Here is a 13,176-nt window from a genome sequence, read left to right as displayed (position 1 = left end):
ATAGATAGAGATATATATATAGATAGATAGAGATATATATAGATAGATAGATAGAGGTATATATATATAGATAGATATGAGAACAACATAGATAGATAGATAGATAGATAGATATGAGAACAACACTCATATCAATGACAAAACAATTACATTAACAATCATGTTACGTTATTTTTAAAATTTTTCCTTTTCTTTTTCGTACCTTCTTTAAAACACTACTTCTCCGCTGCGAAGCGCGGGTATTCTGCTAGTAATATAAATAAATGCCATCTAAGTATTGTTATTGTTTTACATTTGTCACAAGACTTTATTCAAGGCAGCTTACAAGATCAAGATATGTTAAACTGAAGAAGTGGAAGTGTCTATCACAGGGCCTACTCACCCCCACTTACACTCACACAGTGTCAATTTGGAATCACCAGTTACTGTAACCTGCACATCTTTGCGAATTTGTGAGGAAAACTGTAGTACACAGAAGAAACCCATCTCTAAAATTTGGAGAACATACAAAGTCCACTCCAACAGTGACCATGTGTGAGATGTAAACTCAGGATCTGTGAAGATAAACACAAGTTACTATTAACACTTTGGGTTACAAAATTATATATACACATACACAATAGTGAATTTTTTTTCTACACATATGGCATACCTTATTTTTATTGTTATTATACTTTTAATACCTAGTTAATGCAGGCAGTGTAGAAGATTTTGGATGTAGAAGTAGAATTGTGGTTTTCTTTTTTTTCTTGTAAATGAATTTAGAACATTATTAAATGATTCTAAATGTATGAGGGGGACCAAAAATTCCTGGAAATTCCCAGAACTTGATTATACAACTTACAGCAATTCTCTTTTAGCCTCTATTAAAATACTCCCCTTGAGATGCAATATACTTCTCCTAGCACTTCTTCCATTCCTGGAAACATTTCCTGTACTCATCTTTTGTTACCGTGTCCAGAGCCTACAGCAATTTTTTTTTTTATTTACCCCTGAAATCGTCTTCCCTTTAGTCTCAGCTTTAATTATGAGAACAAGAAAAGTCACAGGAAGCAAAATATGACAAATACTGGGCGTGTTAACAACAACCACATTGTTTTTGGTCAAAAACTCCTTGACTAATAATGCAGTTTGTGGAGAAGCGCTGTCATGGGCCAAAATGCAGTTTTGCATACATTACTCATCTGATTGTTTTTTTTTTATCATGCTTTCTTTCCCACAGACACCTCAACAGTTCATTGTACTCTTTATCAACAAGCCAGTTGATGTTGAGAAAGGCAATCATCATTATCTTGATGTTTAGTATAAACTGATGTGCTTTTTCTGGCTTGGAGAAAACAAATTCCCAAAGTCATGCGCACAATTGTAAAATAAATGACAACAATGTGCATCACAATCAACTCTGCATGTGATGCCACTTGGCAAACTGATTAACAAGACTTTTGGCATGTGATACCCAATGGCATAGATGGTAGCTACCCCTTATACCTGTACTATTAACCAATTTCAGGAATTTTTGCGCCCAATCCCCTGTATAAGTTCATACAGTGGATTCGGAAAGTACTCAGACCCCTTCACTTTTTTCACATTTTGCAGTGTTGCAGCCTTGTGCTAAAATCATTTAAATTCATTTTTTCTCACTTCAAGCAAAACTCAATACCCCTGAATAAATAGGACCCTGAATAAACAGGATTTTCGAATTGAGATCTGGGAAAAAATGAATTTAAACGGTTTTAAGGTTGCAGCATAGTAAAATGTGACAAAATTGAAAGGGAGTAAATACTTTCTAAATCCATTGTATATATATATTTACTGTACATGTACATTACTTTGTGTAGATTGCACATTTTTTTTGCAGTTCAGCAATATGAACTATCATGTTTTTGTAAAAAAGTAGTATCTGCATTCTAAGTTAGTCATTTTCCAATCCGCTATATCATAATACAGGGTCACAGGGATCAGCTGGACCCAATCCCAGCCAGCACAGAGCGCAAGGCAGGAACAAACCCCGGGCAGGGTGCCAGCACGCCGCCCGGTGCACACACACACACACACACACACCAATCACACACTAGGAACAATTTAGAAACACCAATGCACCTAACCTGCATGTCTTTGGACTTTGGGACCCGGAGGAAACCCACGCAGACACGGGGAGAACATGCAAACTCCACGCAGGGAGGACACGGGAAGTGAACCTAGGTCTCCTTACTGTGAGACAGCAGCGCTACCACTGCGTCCGCATTCTAAGTGTAAATTGAATTTATTTGTGGAAATTGTGGAAAGTTATAATATGATAGTGAGATGAACTGAGAAAGCCCTGCTAAATGTACTGTTTTGACCCAGCAATAAAGAGACCCAAAAGTTGTAAAAATAACTGGTTAATGATAAACCTAATTCATCTTATAATCAGAGTTTCCATTTCAGTTTATTTTTGAAACCTGAAGGTACCCCATGTACAATAAGAATGCAGTCTACATAATGCTGATGTAATGTAAGCTTCAAGAGTATTATGAATGGATTTTCTGACAGATATTCTAGTTTGAAATAGAGTTAATCTTTATAAGCTTTTTCAAGTGATGCAAAACATGAATTTAACTCAAAAGCACCAGTATATAAATGAGTTGCCTCTTGGCATTGCAGTTTTCATCTGCATAAACTTAATGTAGTGCTGATGTCGGATTACTTAAAAAGTTGCTCCAGATGTTGTTTCCTCCATAAAGCATGTTTCTCCACACATTATTTTCATTATAGGTTACTGTTCAGGGTTGTCATAATCAAGAACTGTCAGTAATTGTGCTTGATACTATTTAAAAATAGGTGTATGTTGTTGACATGCAAAGTAATAAAGAGACCCTGTGAAATTCTCTAGATAAAATTGAAATTACTAAAACTTAACCAAGTCAGTAATGGAAGATGGCAATCTCTCACCTGTAATAAACCAACAGAAAAATGAATGAATGGGTTTCTATTCCTGAAAATAAATGAAAATAGCTCAAAGTTAGACCACTTTAAAATAAAAACCGTTTGCCTTAATTTGGAGTGGGACCAAAGTGGAGTAATCCCTGGAGTTATGTGAGTTGGAGAGTTTGAAGAAATGGGGAAATAAAGAAATGAAAACTGTGAAAGGCAACAGTGAGTGTGAAAGGGAGCCTGCTGAGAAAAAAAAGAGTAAAGTTAACAGTAAAGTAAGTAAGTAAGTCCTTCAGTGCCATAATAAGATGTAAAGCAAGTTTAAGACTAAGTTTAGTTTAATTTTTTTTTTCTGGTAGATGTCTATGAATCCACACTGGATCAATGTGAGTGTGGTGAAGTAACATGAATTGTGCTCCATAAAGATACTGTATCCTAACATCTCCGACCTGGTCCATGAAACGACTTATAACTTGTCTTCCTGTTTCATTAATTCAGGTCAATTCCTACAAGAAGTATACAATGAAGATATTTTATTTAATTGAAGCACCCAATGTTTAAAAGATTAGGTTAAATAGCTGAAAGCTAAATGAAAAAATGACAGTGTATCGTGGAACTTTTTATTTATTATTAAATTAATGAAACATTATTTAGGTTTAAAATACTGTAAGTTCATATTACCTTTTCATGCTTCTGCTGAATGGTGTTTTTAGTTTTTTAGTTAACTGACATCTTTTTGTTTATTTTTTGTCATCATTTTACTTATCAAGCTATTAAAACATTCAGTGTTTCTTGTACTAGCTTTTAATTTTATTGTTGATTTTTAGGATATGCTCCAGTCACTGGTATGTGCCATCCTGTGCGTAGCTGCACCCTAAATCATGAAGATGGATTTTCCTCAGCATTTGTAGTGGCCCATGAAACAGGACACGTGTAAGTACTCCACAGTGCATTCAACATCAGTTTCATACACCATATCAGTCAATGTATCAACAAAATACTTTAACCAATACACTTCTTCAAATCAAGTACTGTACTGGTGTTACAGTAAGAAAACATCTACGATATGATGGAATGATTTTCTGAATAAATATCCATACTATAGGAGACTAAAACAGATATGTAGATGTGTTTGATGTAGAAATACCATTAGCTTCTCTCTAAATATATGTAATGCCCAGAAACAGAGAATACTACTGAGTAAGGCATCCTTCAAAGTGTTTCTATAATAGTTTGCTGCATTCATTGGTGAACTATTTAGAAGCTGCCTGACAATTAACTTGCCCAATAGAAGAAGAGTCTGTCATTGTCTGTGTATCTGCACTTGACTAATATAAGTATGCAGGAGTGCTATACACTGCATAATGAAAGTGATGCTAGTAGGATTTCCAAAAAGTGTTCACACCGATGTTATTATTTTATACAGTTGTATAATTTGAGGCTATTGAAGCTCATGTGTTTTTCTTACTGTGGTGGAGAAAATGGTCCTGCTAAATGGCACACGATGTGTACATTTTGATGCCCAGTCTTAAAATTGCTTTTGTATATACCAGTCCTAAACCATATTTTATAATAAATTTTTCAGATTTCTTTTTCATTGTTTGAAAACTGGTAACTTTGTCATTTTTTAATACAAACATGATTTGAGAATTAAAAATTTTACTCATTTGCAGAACGTTGTAAATACGTAACAGTTGTTGACATACAAGGAAATGTGAATGAAAAGAAAATGTCTAAAGTAGCTTATATATTTTTAATTCCTGTCAGCCAGAGTAAGCATCCTTCTGTGCAATTTGAACTAGATATAGTACACACTTGAGCATTGTAGAAAATTAAGTACCTGTAGTTGTTGGCCAAGGAGGCACTGATTTCATCATAGCAGTAGTTATAACTCCCAAGGACCCTGTTATACATGATTTTTCAAGCTGTACTAACATAACTTAAAGCAAACCTATCATTTTTTCAGTTTTTTACCCATCAATGGTCTATAAAAGCTACTCTGTTAGGCACAATATATATTACTGCATTACTGTACTTCATACCGCACATTGTATTACTATTAATATGTACAGTGAGCAAGATTGAAATATTTTACTTTAAAATAAGTATGATTTTATATTTTTATCACCATTTTTTTCTTATTTTCCACTACACACAAATTTGTACAATATTCATACAAAAAACAATTATCCTGGCATTCTTTACTCCTTTCTCTGTGAATTTTTTCTATTTATATGCCAGTTCTCTTCACATCTTCTTTCTTCTTCTTTGGTACCTAGCAAACAGCTGGACGAGGGTGACCTCAGAGCCAGTATGTGGCTGGGGGTGCCATTGTGGGTCGAGTGTGATGGCCTTAGCTTCACTGATGCTAGCTTCGATTTGATTGATCTAGGTCTTTTTCACTGCTGCTTCTGCACTTTCCACTGTGACAGGCCTTGATGCCATAGCAGCCTGTGTTGTCAGCTATCCTGCATACATGTCCGAACCATCACAGTTTGCATCTCTGAGTTTTTTCTCCTTTAGACTTCTGATTACTGTCTTTCCCATTTCCTAGTCCATCTCTTTGTCCTGCCAGTTCTATCAGGCAGAATGCTGTGTTATTGTGAAACTGGGTAGCATACAACACCACTGTCTTCCCTCTGTATTTTGACATAGCTTCTCTTGCTTTCCTCAAAATAATTCAGCTGATCCTTTGTATAGCACACTATTCGTTATGGTTTTGGATTATAACCATTATTTTTGATACTGAGACTGATGTGTCTTCCCTAATTAGACTGCAATTCTAACTTCAAGGTAAAGTTGTTATTTCAATTAAGGAAAATAGATGTTTGAGGTACGGTAGTTAAACTTACTCGGCTTGACAACTGAAGAGTGGTAAAGTATTGCAAGTTTCTTTAGGACATGCAAGAAATAATTTCACTGTATTCTATATTTGAGCCAGTATTGACACTATGAACCCTAAATTCTTGGTTTTCATTAATTCTTGGAGGCTGTCCCAGAATACTGAGCTGCTTAACTTGTCAGTGAAATTGAGTCATACAACCCATGCTGAGCAACGTCATGTTGAATGCTTATGCTTACAATCAGATTTTTCAGTCACCACGTTGAGCATATTATCAGGTTAACCAGAAAATTAATGCTTTATCTGGTGACTAACCCATCATTTCACTACCAGTTTCTGGTATAATTTCCATTGCATTTCAGTCATTTTGTTAATCTTACAATTCCCTCTGCCATCACTTATGGTAGTTAAACACCTCCATTTGGAGCAGCTGCTCCTCACTTAAGTTTAGAGAGAGAAAAACACTTTTATGTGGGAGAGGAAGACCTTAGATTTGAAAATGCTTATTGTGAGTTTCACTCACATGCAAAACACCTAAAAGACCTTAAAGAAGAATAATTGTTAACAGGCAGGAAAAAAATCTCTTACTGTACATTGCCAATGTAGATAGTTTCTTAAACATATTTGTTCTTTGTTACTTTGTCCATTAAGTCACAAATAGGCATGTCGCACCCATGACTCTACTCAGATTTAACAAAACTTGACTTAATACCAATATTGCAGTTACAACCCTCTCTTACTGTAATAAAAAATATAAAATAAAATAAAAATAATAAAAAAAATATAGGAACCAAAAGGTTGAGCCATACAATATGCAGACTTAACAACTGACAAACAATAAGTGACACTGTTCAAGACTGGTTGAAAATAGATGAAGAAGAGCATTTATATTATATGTTATTGACAGGTCCACCTCAGTTGCTATCGCGGCCGCACTACATTATTCCCTCTCCCATCTAGAGAACAAAGACTCCTACATCGGGATGCTGTTTGTTGACTACAGCTCCGGCTTTAACACGATTATCCCCCATGAACTCATCCATAAACTGTCTGCACTTGGCCTGCACCCCACCCTCTGTGACTGGCTCCTAGACTTTCTGACTGGCAGCCCGAGTCTGTCAGGATTGGTAATAGGATTTCAGCCACCATTATCACAAACACAGGCACCCCACAGGGACGCGTCCTCAGCCCCATCCTCTACACCCTGTTCACCCATGACTGTGTCACCACCCACAAAGATAACATCATCCTAAAGTTCGCAGATGACACTGCAGTGATAGGACGCAACACTGGTGGGGATGAGGTGGCCTACAGGAGGGAGGTGGACAGTCTGGTGTCATGGTGTGAGGACAACAACCTCACGAAGGAGATGATAGTGGACATGAGGAAGGAGAGGAGACCTCCCTGGCCACTGTTCATCCGAGGGCTTGAAGTGGAGAAGGTGAGCAGCATTAAATACCAGGGCGTCTACATCAGTAAGGACCTCACTTGGACACTAAACACCACACAGCTGGTCAAGAAGGCTCAACAGCGGCTATACTTTTTGAGGAGGCTGAGGAAGTTTAGTATGTCGACTAAGATCCTCTGCAACTTTTACAGCTGCATTGTTGAGAGCATTTTGACCAGCTGCATCACTGTGTGGTACGACAACACTACTGCTATGGACCGCAAACGCCTGCAGAGAGTGGTAAAGACTGCTGAGAAGATCACCAGGACCCCACTGCCCTCTCTGCAGAGCCTCTACAACTGCAGAGTCCGCAGGAGAACTGCCTTGATCCTCAGGGACCCCACCCACCACCCCCAACACGAACTGTTCACATTTCTACCCTCAGGCAGGAGGTATAGAAGTATGAAATGCAGGACTTCCAGGTTAAAGAACTCTTTGTTTCCCAAGGCCATTAGACTCCTCAAGAACTGACTGGAGTTTATAACCATGGTTTACCTCATTCTATTTGCCTCACACAACTGTATTTGACTTGTCCATCACACACTTACCTGCACATTACACTTTATATTTCTATTCTGTTTTTATACTTTATGCTGCCTTTGGTACTTATTATCTATCTGCTACTTATTATTTATATTTATCTTTATACTTTGGTTTTGTCATTTTGTGTGGACAGCAAAGAAATAATTCAATTGTACAGGGAACTGTGTTTCCTTACTGTGCATATGACAATAAAATTTGAACTTGAACTTGGTACTGTATACTTCTCATATTCCACAAAAGCACTAGCAATAGCAGAGACAGTATCTTTTAAAAGGAAAGTTGGACCTCATTTGTGCACCACATTTGTTATTGGCTAATCAAACTCTGTTTCCCTCCTTTTATCTCTGTTTAGTAGCATCATCACATCCATTCACAGCAAATCTGCACAAACTATGCAAGCTTGAAGGTATGACGTTTAGGTTAGTCTTAAATTATTAGAAGCTTGGTTTGACAAAAGTAAACTCTACAAGTCTCTGACGTTACATTTGTAATTCACTATTTGCTAATGCTATGGTCAGTGTATTGAACAACCTTAGTCTTAATATGTTCTCAGTATCATGTTATGCCTGCTTCATAGTGTTCACATATGTTACCTAAAATGCCTGACCCTTTATTATATTCTAATCAAATATTGCAACATTTCCATTGGAACAGTACTTACCAGCCACATAAGAAAACATTTGCATGTGAAGGTCTCTTCTGTTACCCCTACTTGGCTTCAATGTGTATCATCATGAGATGGCTTTACATTTTTTTTGTCTGGCCCAACCCTTTAGACCAAATTTCTAAGGCTACTTCTACCTGGCCAAGTGACACAATTAGATAAATGAATTAAGTAGTGTCTATGTCTATAATTTATGTCTGTTGGCATGGGGCAACGCAGCTTCAACTTTTACGTCTGTAAGAAGTAGATCGTGAATGAGAAAAGTAACACTCCAATAAAGATCTAATTTTAGTGATTGATGTTGAATATTTATCTATAGCCTTTTTTTGTTTATTTCAGATTTCTTAAACTTTGATTTTCTGTGCTTGGGGATTAATAACTTTTTTTTTGAGTTGTGGTCCTTGGCCAACTGTGGCATTGCATTTAATAATTTAGTGAGGAAAGAGAGTAAGGCTTATCTGTCTATTTACTGTTTCTGAATTAAAGCGATAAATTTTGGAAAGTACCAAGTTCATAATCAGATTTCACATCAGTAATTGCAAAGAAAATTGTCTTCTGTCTTGTATTTTTTGCTTGGTAAGTGTTTCAGAACTTTCAGTATAAGTCGCAACAAAGCTGTCAATTTCAGCTAAATTATTTCTTAGTGAATTAATACCCATGTCTTTATATGAGAGTGTCAAGTTAAATGAATCTTCTCTGTAAAGAAACTACTAAGGATGTTGGAATACACATTCAGTCCTTTTTGATCTTGTTTGAACCACATTTTAAAAATCCAGTGAACTGATCAGGTAGAATCACTCTTGAAATAATCAAAATTGAATATATGTACATAATTATATATACAAAATATCCATCCATTTTCTAACCCGCTATATCCTAACTACAGGGTCACGGAGGTCTGCTGGAGCCAATCCCAGCCAACACAGGGCACAAGGCAGGAACCAATCCTGGGCAGGGTGCCAACCCACCGCAGTATATACAAAATATGCACATGTATATTGATTAAAATAGAATAGATTAAAAATTGTAACAGGTTCTGCAGTAAATAATTTACTGCTGCAGTATTATTATCATTATGTTTGTTGTAAATTAAAAGTACAGTTTACAGTGTACCTTAAATCTAAATTAAATAAAATTGATACTGCAGACAATTGATTTTAGCATAAGTCCAACCACAGAGGTCAAATAAAGTTTATTAAATGAATGTTGAAATGCACAGAGATAAATAAGCGGAGAAAGCTAACAGAGCTCAAAGAAAAAGGATACCCCAGAAACAGAAAAGATCACCACTTTGAAAGAAATGTGAAACAAGCTAAAACATCAGCAACTACTTTAAATATGAGCTGTTTTGAAACACAACAGTAGAAAAGCGGTAAATGAGGCATTGATTTCTAGCTGGTAAAATGTCAGAAAAGACAGAAACAAAACAGCCTTGTCAGCCTCGAAGAAGGCTGTATTTTGAACAGAAAGTAACAAGAGACTAGGCAGACAATCAACCCTTCATGATAAAGTCATGGGACAGAAGCAAAGTAAAATGATGTTATTCAGTTTTTAAACTAATTTATCCATTGTGTTAGGATAAATTCTCTATCATGAAGTTATTTTCTCTTTGCTCTGTAGTACTCCGAAAGTTCCGATAAGCCACTACTTTTGTAATATTTGGAAATAGTCATCATTACAGTGAATTCTGTGTTTTTCTTAAAATATATACTAAATTACAGTCAATGTAAGCACTTAATTCATTTCTATTAATTTTAGTGAACTTTAACATTGTTCCTTTTAAGTGTTTCTCTTAATTAAAAACTTCATATTCAATTAAAAATAAAATTACGTTTAACTCTGATAGTATGCTTTGTAGTAATTTCCACCTTTATCACCACTCTTTCCTGGGGCATAGGCTGCAATCATAGTTCTCCAGGCATTTCCGTCCTGAGTTAGTCACTTCAACTGTCCCCAAGTGTACCCCATCCTCTTAGCATCTGCCTCCATGCCATATCATCAAATGTTTTGGGGTTGGCATCTTTTCCTCCTTCCCAGGGGTTGGTCTCCATGTAATGGCTTATCTTGTGTTGCTAGAAGCAGCAATGGATGAAATTCTTTTACCTAGCTGGGAGGCCAGCATAGTGAATGAACAAACAGAATGGAGAAGCATCCCAACTGGGGTATTTAGTTGTCCCTTTCTTGTTTGAGACATCAGAAAAAATGAGGGACAGTGGAAGGCTGCCTGCCATTCTCAGGTCATTACCCCTTTATACTGGGGGGCAACATCCCTTGGGCAACCCCCAGTATGGATGCCCAGAGGATAGCTTAGGAGTTGTGGTTTCATAGAGCTGCCCTGTTATTTTACCTGGTTTTGAAACTGGAAGTACTCACATTATCAAACAACAACAACATTACACATTTTCATACAGCAGTGAAGCCCAAAGTGCTTTACAGGATAAAAAAAAGAAAGTTACAAGAAGAGAAAACAATTGAAAATAAGCAATAATATTAAAGAATAAATAACACAACAAAGTAAGGTCAGATGGCTGGTAGGACAGAAAAAAACAAAACAAAATACTCCAGTTAGGCTGGAGAACAAAAATAAAATCTGCAAGGGTTTCAAGGCCAATAGTCCATCCAGCCCCCACTGGTCATTCTACCTAATATAATTATTCCTAAATCAAACCTTAAAGATTTCATGCTTTACATGATGGGATTTGATGGAGTTGGTCTTGTGGACAGCTGAGACACTCACCTTCATTCCATCATCTCAGGGGGCTGCATAGTGCTATAATCAGGTGGTGGTGGCACAGATCGCCACCACAGAAGAACTAGAGAAAAGAAGAGAATAATGGATATTAGTACAGATTGCAGATCCCTGAGGATATGATTATTCTATGCCCATTCTATTCTATTCATTCTATTGGGAAAACAACTAAAATGTAGCTACAAAAAGCCATATTAAAATAATTTTAGTTTTTAGCAGTATTTTATGCTCCATAGAGTTAGTGTGGTGAATATCTATAGGTAAAGTATTCCAGATTTTAGGTGCATAACAGCAAAAGGCTGCCTCACCACTTTTTTTAAGCTTGGTTCTAGGACTAATAAGCAGACCACCATTCGAGGATCTGAGGTTACAACTTGAAGTGTAAGGAGACATTCCAAAATATAGGACTGATCAAGATTATTAAAGGTTTTATAAACCATTAGTAGTATTTTAAAGTCAGTTCTGAATGACACAGTCAACCAATGTAATCATGCTAAAACTGGTGAGATGTGCTCAAATTTTCTTTTTCTAGTTAAGATTCTGGCTGCTGCTTTCTGCAATAATTGCAACTGATTGATGTCTTTCTTAGGTAGTCTTGTTAGTAGAGCATTATAGTAATCTAGTCAACTAAAAAACAAAAACATGAACTCATTTTTCCAGCATCTTGTAAAGTTTTTAGAGGTCTAACTTTTGCTATGTTCCTTAAATGAAAAAGGCAGTCCTAGTAATCTGTTTAATGTTTGATTCAACATTTAGGTCAAAGTCGATGATTACATCTAAATTCTTCACTTCCAACTTAATTTTTAAACCTAAGGGATCAAATTTATTTCCAATATCCTCACTATATTCATGTTTGCCAATCACTATGATTTCTGTTTTATCCTTATATAGTTTGAGAAAGTTACTACTATCTGCATTGTTGAATTCTGTGAGTACAGAAATGCTCACTTCACCTCAAGTAACTTAACATTTGCATAATACATACATCACATAAAATAATCATGATTATTGAAATACAGTAATAGTAATACATTAATGAAAATATTAATACTGTAATATGGCCGCTTAAAATTGTGTTTTGATGTTATTTGATTTCATTTATGTATCTCTTTGGAAGCTTCATCATTAATGCACAATGGTGGGTTAGTCGGGATGTTGTTAACTGAGTCATAACTGCATATATATAGATAGATAGCTAGATAAAATTTATAAATAATGAAATCATCATCAGTGCTTACTTGACAGAAATAAACATAGTATAAGGACTCAGTAGCACAGCAGAATGATGCTACTGAATGGACAAGACTGGTCGTCAGACTGTTGATTTGATTATTTTTTAATACTGCTTAGGAACAGGAGAGAAATAAAATAAATAAACATGTTTTCACGAACGACAAAGTTCATACTGTGTGACCCAATATGATTTTAACATTATAACATTGTTTAATGACAGACACCTTTGATCACAAACAACTTTTGCCTGCCACAAACACATATAATACACACAGACTGTCATCACACAGAAATTTATTTTTGGTCCCAGTGGAGTACCAAGACTGCAATGATGAATTCACATGAACAAAGGTATTTTAAGTAGACATTTTTTTAGTTTACTAAAGCTGTAAGGTTAGGGTAGAAACCCTCAGAGACAGAGAATCTGTAAATTACAAATGCTCAATTGTAACAACACGTGAAAGAGTTCATATCACAACTTAGTAGCCAGATTCTGCCTATCTGACTCTCAAATAGTCCTTGTTTATTTTTATTACATTTAAGGTTAAAGTGCAACTATAACTGACAGAGAATTCACGTATCACAGTGTAGAACATTGTCTCTGATATACGTTTCCCCAGTCAAAGTAGTAAATGTTAAACATATATATTAATGGAAGTGTTTACTTTTAAAAATACTTAACATACTTTGAAATACAATTAATATTTTGCAACTGAAAAAATCTCACATGGCCGAATTGAATTCAGGAGTGCTTAAAAAACATGTAAACACATTAAAAATTTAAC

General features: G+C 35.8%; 1 protein-coding gene across 2 annotated transcripts in view; it reads left to right on the top strand.

Annotated features, from left to right (window-relative positions):
- Positions 1-13,176, top strand: part of adamts3 (ADAM metallopeptidase with thrombospondin type 1 motif, 3) — a 304,447-nt gene that overhangs the window by 201,110 nt on the left and 90,161 nt on the right. For both annotated transcript variants that reach the window (XM_039758577.1, XM_039758576.1), the window contains exon 8: positions 3,741-3,846. In XM_039758577.1, the coding sequence (XP_039614511.1) occupies positions 3,741-3,846 (106 nt within the window). The remainder of the gene's footprint in view (positions 1-3,740; positions 3,847-13,176) is intronic.

This window comes from Polypterus senegalus, chromosome 7 (genome assembly GCF_016835505.1).
Source record: "Polypterus senegalus isolate Bchr_013 chromosome 7, ASM1683550v1, whole genome shotgun sequence".
Taxonomy (NCBI): domain Eukaryota; kingdom Metazoa; phylum Chordata; class Cladistia; order Polypteriformes; family Polypteridae; genus Polypterus; species Polypterus senegalus.
This window is presented reverse-complemented; position numbering and strand designations above follow the sequence as displayed.